General features: G+C 42.3%; 2 protein-coding genes across 6 annotated transcripts in view; one reads left to right on the forward strand and one right to left on the reverse strand.

Annotated features, from left to right (window-relative positions):
• LOC124621965 overlaps nucleotides 1-21,576 on the forward strand; it is a 39,595-nt gene that overhangs the window by 14,915 nt on the left and 3,104 nt on the right. The gene's annotated exons all lie outside the window — the stretch shown is intronic.
• Nucleotides 17,902-21,576, reverse strand: part of LOC124621964 (vascular endothelial growth factor A-like) — a 90,228-nt gene continuing 86,553 nt past the window's right edge. The window contains exons 5-7 of the mRNA XM_047147492.1: nucleotides 21,344-21,454; nucleotides 19,180-19,364; nucleotides 17,902-18,364 (exon numbers count right to left, since the gene is read on the reverse strand). Of these exons, the coding sequence (XP_047003448.1) occupies nucleotides 18,298-18,364; nucleotides 19,180-19,364; nucleotides 21,344-21,454 (363 nt within the window). The 3' untranslated portion in view covers nucleotides 17,902-18,297. The remainder of the gene's footprint in view (nucleotides 18,365-19,179; nucleotides 19,365-21,343; nucleotides 21,455-21,576) is intronic.

The raw sequence follows: 21,576 nt of genomic DNA on the forward strand, positions 1-21,576 counted from the left end.
CAGAGCACATGACATTACACAAATGTGTTTCTGGTAGTACTACAGGGCACTGTGTATATTTCTTTCAATAAGGAAAATACTTATAGAATAAAAACATTCAGGAATAAAGGAGACTTGTTACTTGGTGAACAAAGTCATCGACAGGTGCACACACGAAAGGGAATGAAGACTTGTCTCCTTTATGTTTGTGTAGCCCTAAAACTAACTTAAGTTGAAAAGAGACTGGAGAAAGAAACCAGTGTTTCTGCAGGTAGCAGTCATAGTTTTAAGTATTCCATCTATCATGTGACAACAGTGGAGCTCACATGCCATCATATATCCTGTTGGAAGCAAACCTAGCTAGCACCATTTTCATGATTGCAAAAATATATTGCCATGTTTGATGGTTTTCACTTTTATGCTTCTGTACCGTGAAAATACTCAGATTAATTGATGCTGTATGTGGAACATCTCTTCAAACCGACTTACCTTCATACAGTTTGTCGTGTAAAAGTATTGGGGAATGTAATATTAAGTATTAAAACTGTAACGAGGTTTTCTTGTCTGATGATGTATCTAGGTCATCGGTTCTTTTAACATGAGAATTAAATTGTCAGTTGAGTGTCAAATGTGAACTTAAACCCAGAGGAAAAAAATTAGAGATCTAGTTTCAATATTAAATAATTATTGGTGGAAAATATTAGAAACTAGCCCTAGCCCTCACATTTATAGCATTTTTACATGAGAAAAAGGCAAATGTGAAAGTTCGCTTCTCTTCATAGAAACTTAAATGGAATGGAGTCATATCTAAACTGTGGGTTGTATGTGTTGTGAGGCTTACCTGGTGCTTCCAAGGTTCTTGGGTGTACTGCCAGATCCAGCTGCCAAAAGTCCACAATATTTTGGACAACTATTTAATCATCTTCAGGTTGTGCTGATGAAATGAAGTGTCTCCTGCAGGCTCGTGGCATTTATACCTGCCAGTCCAGACTTTAGGCCACATCAGCCCAGCACCCTGCTTTGTTGTTGGGTGCAAGCGGCTGTGACACAGTGGTGGGGAGAGTCTCAGTTGCTTTTGCCCACCATCCCTGTTGCAACTCAAGTTTTTCTTTGATGGAACTTAGTGTTGGCTCCCATACCTTTCTCAGTTGGAAGCCAGTGTCCATGTTGATGAAATATCGTCAGTCACACAAATTTCAATTGCTTCCTTGAAAATGCTGTCAAAAAATTTATCAGCGGTAGCCAGGACTGTGTGCAGATAATTCATTTTATGTCCATTTTCAGTGCTGTGTTCTGCTATTGCAGACTAGTTGGACTGCAGTAAGCAGGTGTGCTGCTCATGTTTTACATGTTGATCTTCGGTTGTGTGGATTGTTTGTCCAATACAAGATTTTCTGCCTTCACACAGAACTTCCTACACCCCTGCTCATACGCAATAGTGGAGTCTTTGTTGCTGCTTCACTATGGTATTGTAGGCTATCATAGGTTGGCAAGTGGATGCTGAAGCAATCAGTAAACATGTAACAGTATGCTTACTGGTATATTCCAAAATGCTGTGCATCGAAATGGGATTTTTCTGGGGATCATACCTTGCCTTCTGTTGGTGACAGAAAATTGGGGCCAAGTGTTTTGGATAGCACTTTGGCCAAGGACCATTAGTATTCCTAACTGACACCGTCTTAGTGCCAATATCCTACAGTACAGGTTCAAACTATGAATATTACACACTGCCTCCAGCTTAAGCAAATGGGATGGTTCGTTTTGCATTTCATGTGGTCTATGGTGAGTCTAATGGAGGCACCATTAGTTCATTGGCCACTCCTTAGAAAACCCAAAAAAAAGCGTTTTTTCTATTTTATTTTTTTTGCCAAAACTGAGCTATCAATTCCAAGATGTCTCTGTACAGTAAATGGCTGAAACTTTGTGATATATTCCTAATATCCTGATATTGAACATCCTTGAAAATTTTCTTGATATCTCTATCTGTTTCAGAGATACAGAGATTCAACTTTATCCTACATGTACACGTAAAATACACATGTAAAAAACCCCTTGCAGGCCTGGGGGTTAGAATAGGCCTGAGGTATTCCTGCCTTTCGTAAGAGGTGACTAAAAAGTGTCTCACACCTTTCGGCCTTTGTATGATGGTCCTCTGTAGGGTTTGACCTCCATTTTTCAAAATATTCCTGAAGAGCGAGCCAATTGGGGAAGAGTGCCTTACATGGTGCATCGTGTCAATCATTCATTGAGATCTTTGGCCCACTTCCAGTCGCACTCATCCTCAATCTCCTGGGTGCGTTTTCCATCGCGCACTATGCAGTGTCATTTTCTGTGCTGGCGACGACCATGGACTTCTTTATTCATTATATCCAGCATGGTAGTCACTCTTTTGTGGTGGGGCCACCATGTACCCTGTTGGCTATAACCCCCTGACAACACAGGGATCGCTCTGCTGATGCCTGCGCTGCTAACTCTCCATGTATGTCAAGGAGTAGATGCTCGTCACCCTGGGGCATCGGGACTCCCAGCAATACCATGCTGCCAGGTGGCGCCTGTGGGGAGGGTCCCTGGTTGGAGTGGGTGGCATCAGGGTGGATGACATGCCATGAAGCGTAGTAAGTCATCTCGTGCTGGCAGTCTGCCACCAGCAGTCTCTAAGTGGGCAAAGTCTAACTTTAATGCTGGGAAATATGATCCCAAGTCGTTCCCCTCCCTGGCCACACCATGGGAGGAACGCCAGGCTAAGGATAGCAGTGAAGTTTATTCGCTCCGGTACGTCGTATGTACAAGAGTTGATGGGAATTTTTCATGTCCATGAAGCCTCAGTTTTTCTGTGTAGCATTTGGAGGACAGGACTGGGAAGGTGGAGGGCTTGTCCAAAGTGCACTCTGGGTAAGTTTTGATAAAAACAGCATCGTCTGCCCAGTCACGGCATTACTTGCCTGTGGCAAGTGGGGGATTTTTTGAAAGTTAGTAGCGCTATTAGACTGTTTTTTATTTACAGTGTTACATTTATACGTACACAATCATGATTTTGGCTTCAAAGTGTCATTATCAAGTGTTTTAAGTGTTAAACAGTGCCTAAGATGGCATACTGTCATATTTAAAATACACTATTAGACACATTGTCTAAGGGTCGATATTTCTCAGTGATGAAACAAAGCAGTAGTCTTTACCAAAAATATTGACCCTTAGACAGTGTGTCTAATAGTGTATTTTAAATACGACAGTATACCATCTTAGGCACTGTTTAACGCTTAAAACACTTGATAATGGTGCTTCGAAGCCGAAATCATGATTGTGTAAATGTAACACTGAAAATAAACAACAGTTTAATGGTGGTACTGTCTTTAAAGAAATATATTGCGACTGTGGCCCTGCATTATGAAAAATTTACTAAAGTTGGGGATGTTCCTGTTACCATGACGCCTCATAAGAGCTTAAATAGTCTTCCCGCTGTACTTCCAGCCCCACCTGTCGAGATTGTGGACATCCATAGCATGGCAACTGTGAAGAGCATCATTCACCTACCTCCCTAGACTACAGGAAAAGGGGAAAATCATGGAATATAAGACCCTGGCCCAACTGACCTACACTGAGGCTAAGAGGAAATTTGAGCGCCTACATCCTGGGGCTATGACCTCCTCATATGCCTCTGCTATGAGAACAGTTGTCGCTCCATCAGTTCCTCGAATTTCTGTCACCTCTCAGAACTGGGAGACTACACCTGCCCCCTTGATGGTGGGGGGCACTTCCCTCCCTGTTGCTCCCGTACCACCTACTTCAGGAGCAACACCCCCCCCCCCAACCATCAGGGATTTCAGTCCACACTTCCAAGCCAGAGAAGCATAAGGCTTCTTTGGCTCCTCTCAGTAGGAAGGGGTCCTTTGGGACTTTCCCTTTCCAGGTTTCTGCTAGTGGGAAAGATGACACTCGCCAGCGGCTGAAGAGCTCAAAAGCAGCTGGCCATAAGGGCTTCACGCTCACCCTCAGTCCCGAAGACTGATCCAGTGAAGTCCTCCCAGCCAGGGAAACACAAGGAACAGCGCGAGAAATCGAAAAAGAAGACCCCTAAGAACAAGGAACTTGCAGTGGCACCCACACCACCACTACCTACAAGCTCTGCATCTGAGGATGGGGTGGAGATTCTGGCATCCGCTGAGGACCTAGATCTCGCGGGACCCTCAGACACAATGTATATAGACTGCTCAGGCAAGAAGTCGGTGGCAGTTGGTAACCCTGAGGTGTAAATTGCCTCATTGAATGTTCCATGCCTTCCCAGTCTCATGATGATGTCATTCTCCAGTGGAATTATGGCGGTTTTTTCCACCACTTGGCTGAGCTACGGCAACTGTTAAGCTTTACACCTGCTATCTGCATTGCCCTCCAGGAAATGTGGTTCCCGTTGACATTGATGTGATGGTTGAGCAGCTAACCACCACAACTGTTTCTGTGGCAGGAAACATGATCCCTTGCTCTTTCGGGTGTCCCCGGCGAAAGACAGTCCCTTGGTGGTCACCGGAAGTCACTGAGGCAATTACAATGTGTCGGCGAGCTCTACTGTGACATAAGCAACACCCTTCCTTGGAGCATCTGATAGCCTTTAAGCAGCTTTGTGTCCGTGTACGCCAGCTTATAAAACGACGAAAACAGAAGTGTTGGGAGAGGTACGTGTCAACCATTGGGTGCCATGTCACCTTTCCAAGTTTGAAAGGAGATCAGACGTCTTTTTGGGTACCAGGCCCCAACAGGCGTTACCATCAATGGTGTGCTATGTACCGATGCAAACACGATTGCCGAGCACTTCGCTGATCACTATGCTCGAGCCTCTGCGTAGGAGAACTACCCCCTAGCCTTTCGCACCCACAAATGGTGGATGGAAAGGAACATCCTCTCATATGCTACACTGAACCCTATAACGCCCCATTTACAAAGTAGGAGCTCCTCAGCACACTTTCACGTTGCCCTGACACAGCTCCCGGGCCAGATCGGATGCACAGTCAGATGATCAAACATCTCTCGTGTGACTCAAGTGCCATCTCCTCGTCATCTTCAACCATATCTAGTGCGATGGCATCTTTCCATCGTTCTGGTGCTCAAACTCGGCAAAAATCTACTTGATGTGGATAGCTGTCGGCTCATCAGCTTCACCAAGGTTGGTTGTAAGCTGCTGGAATGTATGGTGTGTTGGCGACTGGGTTGGGTCCTGGAGTCACGTGGGCTACTGGCTCCATGTCAGGGTGGCTTCCGCCAGGGTCGCTCTACCACTGATAATATTGTGTCCCTCGAGTCTGCCATCTGAACAGCTTTTTCCAGACACCAACACCTTCTTGCCGTCTTTTTTTATCTATGCAAAGTGTATGACACGACCTGGCCACATCGTATCCTTGCTACATTATATGGGTGGGGTCTCCGAGGCATGCTGCTGATTTTTATCCAGAATTTCCTGTCACTCCGTACCTTACGTGTCCAAGTTTGTGCCTCCCATAGAACCCCCCATATCCAGGAGAATGGGGTCCTGCAGGGCTCTGTATTTTGTGTATCACTATTTTTAGTGGCTATTAACGGTCTAACACCAGCTGTAGGGCTGTCCGTCTCACCCTCTTGTATGCAGACGACTTCTGCATTCTTTATTGTTCCACCAGAACTGGTGTTGCTGAGTGGCACCTACAGGGAGCCCTCCACAAGGCGCAGTCATGGGCTCTTGCCCACGGCTTTCAGTTTTGGGCTACTAAGTCGTGTGTCATGCTCTTCTGTCAGTGTGTACCGTTCATCTGGAACCAGAACTTTACCTTCATGACGATCCACTCATTGTATTGGAGACATATTGATTCTTCGGACTGGTTTTCGATGCCCAATTGACTTGGCTACCTAACCTTTGTCAGCTTAAGTGGAAGTGCTGGCAGCACCTCGATGTTCTCCGCTGCCCGAGCAACACCAACTGGAGTGCAGATCTCTCTACCCTGCAGCAACTCTACAAAGTCCATGTTCAGTCTCACCTTGACTATGCATGTACTCGACCTAGTGCACCACTGTGGTGTTTGCATAGCGACGGGATCTTTTAGAGTGAGCCCGATGACCAGTGTCCTGGTGGAGGCCAGAGTCCCTCCATTGCAGATCCTACGTGCACAACTGTTTGCCAGTTACGTTACACACATTCATAGTTTTCCTAAGCATCCAAATTACCATCTCCTTTTTCCACCTGTGGCAGTTCATCTCCTTTATCTGTGGCCCAGGTCAGGGCTAACGATTGTGGTTCACATGTGATCCCTTGTGTCTGAACTGGAGTCCTGCCACCTCCCAGCCAGGTCCGTCTGCGTGCATCTCCATGCTGAACACCTAGGCCGCAGATTCGTTTGGACCTTTCACATGACCCTAAGGACTCAGTTACTCCTGCCGCTCTCTGCTGTCACTTCTCGATTCTTGACATGTTCTGGGACTCTGAAGTGGTTTACACCGACCGCTAGATGGCTGATGGTCATGTTGGCTTTGCCTATGTCCGCAGAGGCCATTTTGAACAGCATTCCTTGCCCAGTGGCTGCAGTGTATTCCCTGCAGAGCTGGTGGCCATTTTGTACCCTTCAGTAAATACATTCATGCCCCGGGCAATCGTTTCTTTTGTGTACTGACTCCTTGAGCAGCCTGCAAGCTATCGACCATTGCTACCTTCACCATCCTTTGGCAGCATCCATCCAGGAGTCAATCATGCCCTGGACCGGTCCCCTCATAGAGGTGTTTTTTTGGACCCCAGGACATGTCAGCATCCCAGGCAATGAATTTGCCGACAGGCTGGCCACACAGGCTGAACCTGACCTGCGTATCATTAAGGAGACTACAAATGTGTGAAAGTCTTCCATGCGGGTCTCTCGCAGGGAACAGTTGTCCTCTGCCGGCTCTGCATTGGCCACGCTTCGGCGATCCACAGTTACCTCCTGCGCCATTAAGACCCGCCTGAGTGTCAGTGTGGCACCCGTATTTAGTTTTGTGATTTATCATTTGATCCAAATTTTAGCGCATGTCCTTTGTCCCTCTGTTTCCTCCACCCTAGTGCTTTTAGGGAGGAGGTATTAATGTGTTGCAGAGAGGCCGGCTTCTTTTTTATTCTCATAGTCAGCCAGCCATGGTAATCTGCTTTGTTGTTTTAATCTCTTCATCCTGTTTCTTGCATTTCTGTGGTTTTCTTGTCCCTTTTTGTCCATTTACATGTTTGTTGCCCTTCATCGTTCTTGTTATTTTTCCTTTCATTCTGTTTTGAGTTGTCAGTCTTGTTTGTTTTATTTGGAACAAGGGACTGATGACCTCTTAGTTTGATCTCCTCCCCCCCCCCCCCCCCCCCCCCTTAATCCAATCTCTCTCTCTCTCTCTCTCTCTCTCTCTCTCTCTCTGTGTGTGTGTGTGTGTGTGTGTGTGTGTGTGTGTGCTTTTTTTGTTGTTGTAATTTAGGCTTTGATATACCATCAGTTATTTTGCATTTTGCTGCCCAAATAAAAACTTATTTACTACTTTCAACATCTCATTTCCTAATCCTGTTTCTCCAGCATCACTTGATTTAATAAGACTGCAGTTGATCTCCATTCTGTTAAACTGATTGTCCAAGTATTTGCCATCTCCGAATTAAAATGTTATGAGCAAACCTTATGTGGCATACAGATTCACCAGGGTAGTAGTCAACGCCCTCCTTAAGGACGCAGTGTTTCTTAATGTATCTGCTGGCAGTTCTGAGATTCAAACCTGTGACCATTTGTGGTGGCATTCTTTGTATCTGTTGATAACCCATGTTAAGTGTTATTGATGTCTGGAAATGGCGGGCACATGGCGGCGTGTCTGTATATGCAAATGGTAAGCTAAGTGCCAAGAAAATTGTTGTAAGAAACTATGTGGCCTTGGATCAGAATTGGCTGCTTTGGGGCTGCCAGACTCTAACTTAATTGTTGTTTCTGTACCGTTCCCCAAATGTAAATTTTGAAAACTTCATCAACAAATTGGGAAGTTGTTTGTGTCATCTAGTTCACCTAGAAGCAAAAACTGCCTTATGTGGAGACTTAAACATCCATATAGGGGAAGATAGTGACAAAGAGAAAGCTTTTATGAACTTAGTAAGCAGCTATGGACTATTTGTGGCATGTTACCTACAAATTGCAGATATCTGTCTTGATACAGTTGTTACAAACCTAAACAGTTGGTACTACAAAGTAAGGCTGGTTGACCCTCTGCTTGCAGATCACAGTGCAGAAATCATGAACCTAAGGAAGTGCTCGACAAATTCCCAGCTGGCGTTCAAATATGTCTTCAGAAGTAGGGTTATTACAAAGAAAAATTTAGATGATTTCAGAACCATGGTGTCAACAGACTGACATCAAATGTGTGAAGAATTGGCACCAAATGATACATTCAGTCTTATGTTCCAGACTCAAAGCCAAATTTGGTGAAATTTTTCCATTAAAACCTAAATCAAAATACACACAGACAACTGTCTAAGTAAAGAGCTGGTATATCTGTAGACTTGCTGAAATAAAATTCATTGTACAACTACTAAATGACAAACTTGCTGGCAGATTAAAACTGGGTGCTGGACCGAGACCATCTGAGCTACCCAATCACTACTCGTGCCCCATCCTCACAGCTTTACTTCTACCAGTACCTTGTCTCCCACTAAATGATTGTCAAAGCCACTGAAGATATTGGCATCAGTGACAGGCTATACTGTTATTATCTGTATAGCCCAAAAGAATGTACAGGAAAGTAGAGAAGGGAAGCAAATCCAGTTTTATAGAAGCAGCCCACAGTCCTTGCAAGACAACATGGCATCTGATTAATGAAAATAGGCGAAAGCCCACCTCTTTCTCAAATTCTTGTAGGTCAGCTGAATTTAATGAATATTTTATAAACATAGTAGAAAGAACAGTAGGTGAAATTCTTGACTTTAGAACAGAGCCTGCAGTTGCTGTGAAATTTGGAAATGGATGCAGCACAGTAATGTGGAAGAGTGTTTCCAGAAGACTACAAACACAGGGAGCCGTGATATTTATGCGTGTCCTATAGTATTTTGGAAGCTATAGTCTGAGAAATTGATCAACCGCTGTCAGTAGTAATAAATAAAAGGCTGCATGCTGGGAATTTTCCTGTAAATACACTGCACAGTACCAATTTACAAAAAGGTAATCCACATGAAGTGCCAAGCTACAGGCCTATTCCATAATACCATTGCTAGTTAAGGTGATGGAGTCGTAATGCTAGATCAGCTATTGAGTTACTTTGAAGGAAATAACCTTTTTTATGATATGCAGCACAGCTTTCAGAAGGGAATGTCAGCTACAATGGCAGTGCTTGACTTAGTTACAAACATAAGTCAGAGTTTTGGAGACATCTTATCTATAGCAGTGGTACTCTGTGTCCTTAGTAAGGCATTTGATTATATCCCACAATGCCCTTCTCAGCAAGCTAAAATCAAATGCAGGGTGTATACGACCCGGGACAACTGGGAGATCCAGGAAAAATTCGGGATATTTTTAGAATTCCGGGAATTTTTCCATTGTTTGAGTTTTCAGTTAAATTTTTGTAATTTGGACTAGTAAGAACCAATACTCTAACAAAGGATACTACTGTATCACGCCACTGCAGAATAATGCTTCCACAATAAAACATAAACGAGAGAAAAAACGAAAATAACTTAAATTGCAAAGGAAATGCGCCACATGCGACGACACACAGTGCTCATGCAAGCATCTGGCAATTGAAAATGTGTCAAAGGCGTTAGGAAGATTATGCAGTGCTTCATAACAACAAATTGCCTTCAATGGGCGTGAAGTCGCAACTGTTTACATTTGATTTGTTTTAGTAGTTACGCCTGGGCTCTTGCGCGTGCGCAGTTGAATCATGTTTGAGTAGTAAATTCTCCCGCTTCTGGCTACAGGAATGTGGCTGTTGGAAGCGCAAGCAGTCACAGCTAGATGCTACCGGGAAAAGGGGAGCACCAATTCATATTCTTGAGGGAAAAAAAATTTGTTTCACAAAGCGCCTAGCATCCAGCGCACGTTTGTCCATCGATTATTCATATGATTGGTAAATGCTTCCCTGTTGGTTTTTGAACAGTTTTGAACACATTTTAAGTTGCTTTCTGAATGAATCATAAGTTGACTTTAGAATGCGTGCATAGTGTATGTGATATCTCTGTCTGGAGAATCCTCGTTGCATCTAGAAAAAAAAAACTTTCCGCAGACAAAAGAGGGCGGGGCAATACGAGCTGAGGGAGTAAAGCCGAACAGACGAATGCCAATCGCCGTTTGATTATGTGGTTGATTGGATCTGCGGATGATCAGCATTGTTATAATTACTAGCGAAATCCATGGAAATAAACGACTGACTGGAATAACAGATGAGAAAGATTACGTATTATCTTCTCTGTGAATCCAAGAAAATGAAATTTTTGGCGAGATCACTACACTAGTAAGGACCAGTTGTACAGTCCCCAGCTAGCAGACATGCAAGTTCTATTCTGGAAGTAACGCGGAAAACGTGTTGTTCGAACACGTAATAATGCCTAACCGGAAAATAATCGCAGGATGACTACACCTGTGATTCCGACAGGGTTAGTGAAGTTAATCGGCGAACGAATTTTGACAATGGCAGCAATAGCTACAGAATTGGTGGTGACAAGATTGTTAGAATGGGAAAGGAGAAGAAACGGGGACATCACACAAATTATGGAAGAATAAGACGATTCCAAATTTATATAAAAATTTCGCAATACTACTTTTCGATGTCATGCTTGAAGCTGGTGCGTATAAAGCTTTTTGTTTGTAGTAGGCGTAATAGGCATTTGATATTGGTACTTCGTGGATTATGTTCTGTCGTGTTATAAAAATGGCCATTTGTGCCAAAACAGTCTCGTTCATTTGATGTGTTACAAAATTGCTGCCATATTAGAAAGGCCTATTTTGTTTTATCTAGCAGACAGTGACAAAATAGACGTAATCAGATCAAGAAACCACACCACTCTTGGGTACTATTTGTATTAACAGCTTTTGCAGTATTAGATAGCGACATTTTGATTTTTCATGTAGCAAAACGTTTGGCGAACTTTGATGAGGTAATAATTTTTTCGCAGAAAGGAAAGCACGCCATGTAAAGCTGTAGCAAGATTAGAGAGAGAAAATGCTAGGAGCTAAGGTTTCAAGGAATGTAAATGATTAATGGAAAATCTCATATTAAGATGTGAAACAAATACTAACAAAGAGATAGAGGGGCTGGCCAGTACTTACCTCAGCTCAGTACAGCCGATAGATACACATAAAACAGAACCGAAAATTTACTTTCCTAGCTTTCGGAAGAAATGTTCCTTCATCGGGGAGGAGAGAGGGGAAAGAAAGGGAAGAAGGGAAAGGAGATTCAGTTACTCACAACCCAGGTTATGAAGCAACAGGGAAAGGAAAATAGGGAGGGTAGCAAGGATGGAGGCATGGTTGTCAGAGGGAAGCCAAAGTTATTCTACTGTAAGTACTGTGCCAGCTTCAAACCAAAGAGGATGCATACAGAAGTAAAGAGGTATATAGTATAAAGATAAACACAACTATGTAGGATGAGAAGATCCCAGCACATACCCCACACAGACCAAATCTCAACTATAACCACAGTCAAATGCCACATATCACCAGTCCCAATTCAGTCCTAAGCCTCTCATCCAGATCCCTCTCTCCTCCAGAGACATCTGTTCTATCAAAAGGCTTAACCTTTAGCCCCCACGCCTAAATTCAACCACACTGCCCTGGTTAAAGATCTCCTCTCATTCACCCGGAACCTCAACTGGAAATATCACTTCACTACCCAAACACAGCCCCCAAATACTAGACCCAGTGTTGAAGCCTGTCTAGAACAGTTCCGACTGCCTTCTCAAAGGGATCCTCCTCCCCTCCCCCAAAACCATCCCTTGCAGACATTTCAGGAATTCCTCACATCCAGTGTTAACTCCCAGTCCTTCTTGAAGAACATCCCGACAACCCCCAACATCACCCCAGCTGAATCCCGTGCCATTAAGGAGCTGAAAATAGACCGCTCTATTGTCATCCTCCCGGCAGATAAAGGCTCCACAACTGTTGTACTTGACCATGTGGAGTATGTGGCAGAAGGACTGCGTCAACTCTCCGACACCTCAACCTACAAAGCTGTTACCCAGGATCCCATTCCCTCCATCCAGACTGAGCTGCAAAAAATCCTAAAAATCCAAGGTCCCTCACAAGGCCTGACAACGGCTTCCATAGACTTACTCACTCCACCTGAGCCACGTACCCCTACCTTCTACCTATTACCCAAAATCCACAAAGAGAACCATCCTGGCCGTCCCATTGTAGCAGGCTTCAAAGCCCCAACCGAATGTATCTCAGCTCTGGTAGACCAGCACCTCCAACCTATCACCCGCAGACTCCCATCCTACATCAAAGACACAAACCACTTCCTAGAACGCCTCAAATCCATTCCCACTCCTCTCCCACCTGAGACCTTTCTTGTCACCATAGATGCTACATCCCACATATCCATGGTCTCTCTGCCCTTGAGCACTACCTCTCCCAACGCCCACCCAAAGATCTTCCAAAAACCTCTTTCCTTATCACACTTACCAACTTCATCCTCACCCATAATTACTTCACTTTTGAAGGCCAGACCTACAAACAAATCAGGGGAACGGCCATGGGAACCAGGATGGCTCCGTCCTATGCCAGCCTCTTCATGGGCTGCATGGAGGAGGCTTTCCTGAAGACCCAACAGCTGCTTCCCCTGGCCTGGTATAGGTTTATAGATGACATCTTTGTGGTCTGGACTCATGGTGAAGAAACACTCCTTAATTTCCTCTATAACCTGAACTCCTTTTCGAATCTGAATTTCACCTGGTCCTTCTCCAAAACCCAAGCCACCTTCCTGGATGTTGACCTTCATCTTGTTGAAGCTCACATCCACACCTCTGTCCATATCAAACCCACAAACAAACAACAGTACCTTCACTTTGATAGCTGCCATCCTTTCCACATCAAACGCTCCCTTCCCTACAGCCTAGGTATTCGTGGCAAACGTATCTGCTCCAGTGACGAATCCCTCAACAATTACACCAATAACCTTACCAGTGCTTTCCTCTCCCGCAACTATCCTGCAGACCTTGTCCACAAACAGATTTCCCGAGCAATACATTCCTCCCCGTCCAACAACAATGTTCCTACCCCCAGACCACACAGAAGCATCCCCCTGGTCACCCAATATTATCCTGGCCTCGAAAACATCAACAAATTACTCCGCCAGGGATATGACTTTCTCAAGTCAACCCCTGAAATGAGATCATCCCTTGACAAAATTCTCCCCACACCACCCAGAGTTGCCTTTCGTCGCCCCCCTAACCTCCGTAACATCCTTGTTAAACCCTACAATATTCCCAGACTACCTTCTCTACCCAGCGGTTCCTACCCCTGTAACCGACCCCGCTGCAAAACCTGCCCCATGCACCCCCCCCCCCCCCCCCCCCCCTCACAACCACCTACTACAGCCCCGCTACTGGTAAAACATACACAATTCAAGGCAGGGCCACGTGTGAAACTGCACAGCCTTTTACATCGGCATGACAACAACTAAACTGGCTGAGCGCATGAACGGACACAGACGAACTGTCCGCCTAGGAGATGCCCAATACCCAGTAGCGGAGCATGGCCTCCAGCATAATTCTAGGGACCTAGGAGCCTGCTACACCGTATGTGCCATTTGGCTTCTCCCACCCATCACCAGTCCCTCTGAACTGCGGAGATGGGAACTTGCACTCCAACACATCCTTTCATCCCGCCATCCCCCTGGACTGAACCTACGTTAAACAACCTCACTCCCATTTACTCTTCAGTCTTCTACTCTTTCCCTTTAGCCATTCACGGATCTTTTCATCCTAAATAGTTGTGTTTATCTTTATACTATATACCTCTTTACTTCTGTATGCATCCTCTTTGGTTTGAAGCTGGCACAGTACTTACAGTAGAATATCTTTGGCTTCCCTCTGACAACCATGCCTCCATCCTTGCTACCCTCCCTATTTTCCTTTCCCTGTTGCTTCATAACCTGGGCTGTGAGTAACTGAATCTCCTTCCCTTTCTTTCCCCCCTCTCCTACCCGATGAAGGAACATTTCTTCCGAAAGCTAGGAACGTAAATTTTCGGTTCTGTTTTATGTGTATCTATCGGCTGTACTGAGCTGAGGTAAGTACTGGCCAGCCCCTCTATCTCTTTGTTAGTTTCAAGGAATGTGTAATGTCTTGCTTATCTCTTGCCAGTATTGATTTTGTATATCCTATATTTAATTTTATGTCACACAAAACAGCAAGTTAGTAACTAATAGGCAATAAGGAGTTCAGATTTTTTGAAGAGTTCTTGTTCTCTTGATTACAAATAATCCCACCTGCTATTAATTGCGAGATTTTTTTTTAAGAGGGACAGGCCGACTTAAAGCAGGAGAGGCACCACAGGACATTTCATTTTCCACTCACGTGAATATAGTTTGGACTTGTGGTAGAGAAATGGCTTTATGAAGAGGCGTGGCACTGCACTTTGGCATACTTAAGACCAAATAATATGTCTTACTTTTCCTCGAATACATATGTTTCAGGCTTTTCAGAAAGATGTGCACTACAAGATGAACATATTTTGAAAATTCGATTATTTTTTTTAAATATTGACTGTTCACAAATGTCGTAGATCCGCGGCTGATGTGCAGAGCAGTCCGAGTTGTAGTGGGTAGTCTCCACATGACCTGTGTTCACATTTAGTGATTCTGCTGTTTCCCCTTGGTTTACTGTCACGTCAAATGAAAACAAAACGGATGTCTGTGGCCGGGAGCTATCAAGTGAATTAAAACATGTTCACATAATTACGGAAGGCTAAAATGTCATGTGTTTCAGATTTGATTTTATTTCCACCTTTCTGACAGTCAAGCGTTAATTGCCTTGCGGAACAATGAAGTTATTTTTGTCTGTTTGCTAAAGAAATTTGACTTTTGTTAATCTTTTCCGCAGAGGCAGTTAATGTATTTGAAACGAAATGTTTAATTCCACAGTACTGGCTTGTGTCAACTGTTCACTGCCTTTCAAATGCACGTTTTCATTTTCTAGCACGTATGGCATTATGTCATAATAAAGAACCAAACATGATATAATACAGTAGTGGTGTTCCAAGAAAATTTACATACTGAAAAGCTTAATATCAGGTCGAGGTCTGCTTCATTGGGAATCCGGACATACAAATGTGCACATTTTAATATTCTTCATAAAATGCTCTTGTAGTATCCTCTGATGTCTTGTTCATTTTACGACATAATGTATGATCTTTCGATGTTTTACACATACTTACATACTGGCTTCCTACGTCATGATAGCTACCCCAAGTGCAATGTTGCCTGTTATCTGCGCTTTGTGGCAACTGCTGAAATGAACCTATTTGTAGCAGGTCGTGGGAAAATATTGTGAATAGTGGTTTGAAAAGCTTCACTTTCAAAGTAAATATCCTTTTATGTAAGTTTAACTATGTGCAAGAATGTACCATGAATTTATTAAATCACAGAGCGTTTGACTCTCATTTAAAAATCAACTCTTTGATGACGCACCATTTTGAAGAATTTCGAACCCTGAAGATCAGACATTATGTCATTATTAAAAATTTTACTGGCATATGTGTGTGATATATCTTAAATTGTAACACGCATAAAAAAGATCAACAGTATATGCGAAATCTTAGCTTCTCTTGCAGCTTGAGAACAATATTATGTGTGAAAACTTTTTCCTTATAGCAACACTGTGTGTATTAATTTAAACTATTAACTTTCCCTGTTTGTGCAACAGTGATGTTTCTGTTGGCTGACTACATCACATGTCCTATGCTCTGAACATCGGCTCGCGAGATCACGTGACATGAGCTACAAACGGCCTACAAAAGCGCAGCGAAATGTCGATTTCAATGATTCGGATAGTAACATGTGGTGTTTGGTGAAATTCCAGGGTATACTTTCGTAATACGAAAATACACAGCGTACATGTTGCTGAACATCAAACATGTTTCCAAAATGTGTCTTTCTCCCTGAGTTTAGATTTCTAAAGTGCCAGGAAATTGTACGCCTGTGTATAAAACCATAGCCATTCAAAGGTTTGATAAGGGAAAATATACTGTCACCCGGGAGAAAGTGTATTTTTAACCGGGAAATCCGGAATTTATTTTTTCCTTGTCCACGTATACACCCTGATATGGTATTGAGGGAGCTGTTCTACAAACTCTCTAATCCTACGTAAACAACAGATGACTATCAGTGCAAGGAGCAGAATCAGATGACATGGTGTGCAACAGTGATCTGTAATAGGACCCATGTTAATTTTCATTAATGGCATAGGCAGTTTACATATGACAACTTTGGTTTCCAAAGGGGAGAATGACAACAAGCAGAAGTCTTATTCAGTGAGGCCAAGGCCCAGTCCGTCATGAACAATATGAAAATTAATGAGGATAAAACAGGATGATATGCATTGGGTGTGACAGCAGATTCTGGGCTTTTTCATTGATACAATGTTAACTTGGCAGCAGCACATCAAACTTGTATGTTCCAAACCAACAGGTCATAGACCGTTAGAGGAAACTTAAAGAAATGCTGTTCCACACCAGTACCTAGCAACAGTCAACTATGCAATATTCCACAGTTGAATCAGCTATGGGCTGTTATGTGGGGCTATTCTGCAGGCTGCAAGAATGTGTTTTTTTTATTACAAAAAAGGCCATCCAGATCATTAACTCAAGCAAATCAATTTTTTTGCCAGGTGTGGAGTTGTAACTTTTTCAGCCAATATATTTTCAACTGCATTGTTACACACAGAGACAAATGAGACATACAGAAAGAAGTGCAATTCATTAGTACAGCAATTGCTATAAAGATGGTATAGACAGACCAAGACGTCAATTAACTGACACACAACAGCTTCCCAATGGTCGCCCTAAAATTATTTAATGCACTCCTAAGGGTACAGTCACTACCAGTCAAACAATTTAGGACCAAAATTTTGTGTATACTAAAGGAGCAACCTTTGTACAACAGGGAAGAATACTTCTCTGGCGACAAATTCATTTTTCTTATGCCCTCCCTCTCACTCCTTGCATTGAGAGAGAACTGTCCTTTCACTGTAGCAGTAGCACCCAGAAATTTATGTTGATGCCCTCCCCAGTTGAGACCCAGCAATTATTTCTTTTCTCCTTCAGTATATGCTTCTTTGGCATTGGGCCATTGACTTCTGTTCACAATTTACGTCGCTGCCTACGCAAGAAACCGAACATGTCACAGGGCATTTGCTTACACTACACAAACTAGCCACAACAAAACTGAAACAAATTGCCATATACTTTGCCAATTCATATTCAGTTACAGATAAGCATCAGTTTCCACTTTCGGAGAAACTTACCTCTTCTTCATTCCATTGCAGTTAACATCTTTACTAAATGCAGTGATATGCAAAAAGGAACATTGCTATTAAAAAATATTTGCACAAGGAAAAAGATTAAGAACACTAGTAAAGTTTCCTCTTGCAGTCTGTAATATTGACAGCCTGTCCTCTAGCGTTTGGCAGGAGAACTGCTTTGAGTACGGCTACCATTTGGTGGGGGAAAAAAGTTGCTACACGCTGTTAACTCAAACTTTGCTTGTAACAGCTTGCCCAGGTTTCCGTTGTTTTTCCCATTCAATCCCAGTAATTTGGAGTTTTTCTGCGTTGACAAGAAGCTAACATGCTTGCAGAAATGCAATTATCAACAAATAAGTTTTGATTTGTCACTGCAGGTTCTAGGGAGAACATGCAAAGTTACAGTGGAATGAATGTTATGTTTAGTAGTTCTGTATAGGATTAAGGTGTATTAGAACTTTATTCTACAGTGATCACCTACAATGTTTTATTTCAACATTATTATAACCTCTAGTTTAATACATTAACAAGTATTTACAAAATAAATACATATGAAATTGCATTACATATTTTTGTGAGTTAACTCACATTACACACACTCAAGTTATGTACAGCTGAAATTTAACCTTGCAGTGTATAGAGTAGCATTTGCTAATGTCACAGTTCAACATTTCTCTCCTCTGTAACTGTATTCTATGTTTCTCACAGTTCTTATTCATTAGAACAAGAAGGAATAATTTATACAGTCAGTCTAAGCTGCAAATGAGGATTTGTCTCTTTGGTCTTTTATGATATTGTTAATTCATGCTTACTGCAACAGTTTCCCCTGGTCTTTTAATTACACTGGAATGTTTTCCTGTTGATTATCACCAAATGACACTTGAACCAGGGAACTCAACTCCAGGTGTTCGCCATCTGTTTGTTGGTTGGCAGCTGCAAAAATTAAGAAAATTGGATTGAAAATTCAGAATAGTTGCTGCAGTACATTGATACAGGATTAACTGTCAGTTTCTCTGGAACACTGATATTTCTGACAAGTGTGTTTTTTATTAGCTGGCTTATCTTGAGATTGCTGGAATTGTTGTTTTGTTTAGAGGATGCTGTTAACCAGTTTTCACTGTTTTGTGCTCTGACAGCTAAGGTAATTTTACAAAATACAGTAGATTGTTACCGTAGAAGAAGCATTGAACAGCCCACACATTTAAAGGACATTTCAAAGTAGATTAAGCAGTTCAGTTCTAGGGCCCAACTCAATTGAGCCAAGAGATGACAGTTTATGAGGAAGTACTCTATCCAAGAGCTTGGTCTACTTTTAAATACTTTAAATTCACTTGTCTGCCACACACTACCTTTGTGGTAATTAACAATTCTACATGATGCTGAGGAATTTTTGTAAAAAGCTTTGGGACGGCAGAGTAAATACTTGACAGAACACATTGAGCTTCCCTTTTGTATTGTGTACATATCATTTCATTTCATTTCATTTCATTTCCCTTCTCTGGAATTGTGTATTGATTAATTATTGCCTTTGTAGAACATATGGTCATAGACAATCAGAATATAAAAGAACATTTTATACCAGTTAATCTTACTCCAGAGATGAAATGGACATATTAAATTTTCTGAAGAGGAAGGTAGAGATTATGAAACAAACCTACCAAGATTCAAGTTTCTTTTCCCATGCTTATCACAGTTCCTGTGAAAACTGATCTAGGTGTAATCATTTTTATAAAGAAGTGGTGCTTTACCTGCAGGAGTCAGGATCAAAAAAGAATCCTGTGGTACATTCCCTAGTATTTCTACATTTGCACGAGCATTCATGCGGATCCCACAGTTTGATATTCTGCTGATTTGTACATTTTTCTTCCTCATCTGTATTTTGGCATGTACAGGCACATTCATTGGGTACATATTTCTGTAATTTGTTGCAGTCCTAGAAATACAGGAAGATACAGTAAATAGTTTTTCCACATCAACTTTAGTTAATAACAGGCAGGTCATTACAAACATGCAAGAAATGTAAGTGGATGTAATATAGTCTGTCTGTAAACTAAAGAGCCAGCAGTTGTTTCTGTGTCTCTCTACCTTATTGCACTGAGGTGATGGAAGTCGAGGGATAGCAGTACACACATTTACAGATGGCAGTAGTATCACATACATAAGGTCGAAAAGGGCAGTGCATTGGTTGAGCTATCATTTGTATGTAGGTGATTCATGTGAAAAGATGTTCAGACGTGAATCTGGGTGCATTAGGGGAATTACCAGAATGTGGAGTAGTAATTGGAACCAGACACATGGGACATTTTATTTTGGAAATCGTTAGAGAATTCAGTGTTCTGAGAGCTACGTTGTCTAGAGTGTGCTGAGAACACCAAATCTCAGGCATTACCTCTCACCATGGCCTTCACTTAGCAACAGAGAACAGCGTTTGCGTAGAGTTGTCAGTGCTAAAAGACAAGCAACACAGTGTTAACGGGCTATGGCAGCAGATGACCGTATCAATTGGAGGCCGGAAAACAGTCACCTAGTTGGATAAGTCCCAATTTCAGTTAATAAGAGCTGGTGGCACAGTTAGTCTGGCACAGACTCAAAAAGCCATGGACCAAGCTTGTTAACAAGGCAATGTGCAAGCTAGCTGTGTTTACATGAAATGGACTGGTCCAACTGACCTAATCATTGACTGGAAATGGTTATTTTCGGCTACTTGGAGACCATTTGCAGCCATTCAATGGAATTTTTGTGGTTGACAGTGCGCTATGTCACCAGATGTCAATTGAAGAAAATTCTGGACAGTTTGCGTGAATGAATCTCGAAGATTTATGGTACATAATCTAGAGGCCAGTTTGTGCACAAAATTCTGCACCAGCAATACTTTCACAGTTATAGAGGCAGCATGGCTAAATATTTCTGCAGGAGACTTGTTCAGTCCATGCCACATGGAATTGCTTTGTGTTGCCTAGCAAAAAGAGGTGTGACATATTAGGAGGTATCCCAGACTTTTGTCCCCTCAGTGTATATCAGAAGGAACAGGCAGTGTCACAAAAGTTTTAGTATGATCCATATGCAAACATGCTTAGGTAATGATTATTTTCTACTAAATGCATTAACACTATACAACATTATTAATTACATAACAGACGGAACAGAATTTACTTAAATTACCACACATTGCTGTGCTGTCCTGCCGAAACTTATGCTTAGGCATCCTGTATGGCATTAGTTTTATTTGCCAGGAAAGATAGTGACATCCACCCGCACCTGCTCATCAGTTCACAAAATATAATGAAGGTTGAATGTGGAACTTATTTTATATAAAATTGTTCATACCTAACCCTACGGTTGAAGTAACCACATTCATTCATTCAGTAAATCTCAACACATTGTCGGATGTCATTTGTAAAAACTTGTGCGTGCGTGCGTGCTTGATGCTGCCCCTCCGCCCCCCCAGACACACACAGTACATAGTACATATCTGATCTTGCTTCAGCAGCTGTAGTATTTACATATTCCTGCTTCAAACATGTCTGTTAGTATTTCACATGGTTTAAGAATTCTGTCACTGAATAGAAGCGGTGATCATTAATGGGAGAGAGGAGGTGGAGGAAATTGTTTCCAGCCATTTTCCTTCTGTGACAGTAAAAAGATTATGATAGAAGTGGGAGAGTAGCTTTAAATACTTTTGTTTCTAGGTATGTAATTTTAAGCATAACTCGAGCAGATCTTAGTTGTCCTACCAGTAGATGGATAATACTCCCCATCACTACAGCCCTCCCTCTCCATAATTGTCTACCATCATTTCTTTTTATCTCATGCTGGAGCTCTATTTATACCAAGACAGATCAGAATCCTTTGAAGTCACTTATTTTACAGATTTTAAACAACAGAATGAACTGGATTTTATTTTATTCATACCTCCTCTTTAATTATACAGCTGCACTTGCATTTAAGGTGCCGTTCCACAGAAACAACTTCTTTACGTTGCTGCTGTAGAAGGTCTCCACCTCTGTATTCTGTAATGTAGACCTGCAATGATAGGATATTTGTATAGATTTTTGTTTGTCACTAATTACATGTTTGCTGTAAAAATACACACTTTGTGGGGGCAACAGCTGTGCATCAGAATCAGCGTATAACAGTTTATTTCA

This window comes from Schistocerca americana, chromosome 7 (assembly GCF_021461395.2).
Source record: "Schistocerca americana isolate TAMUIC-IGC-003095 chromosome 7, iqSchAmer2.1, whole genome shotgun sequence".
In the NCBI taxonomy this organism is placed as follows: domain Eukaryota; kingdom Metazoa; phylum Arthropoda; class Insecta; order Orthoptera; family Acrididae; genus Schistocerca; species Schistocerca americana.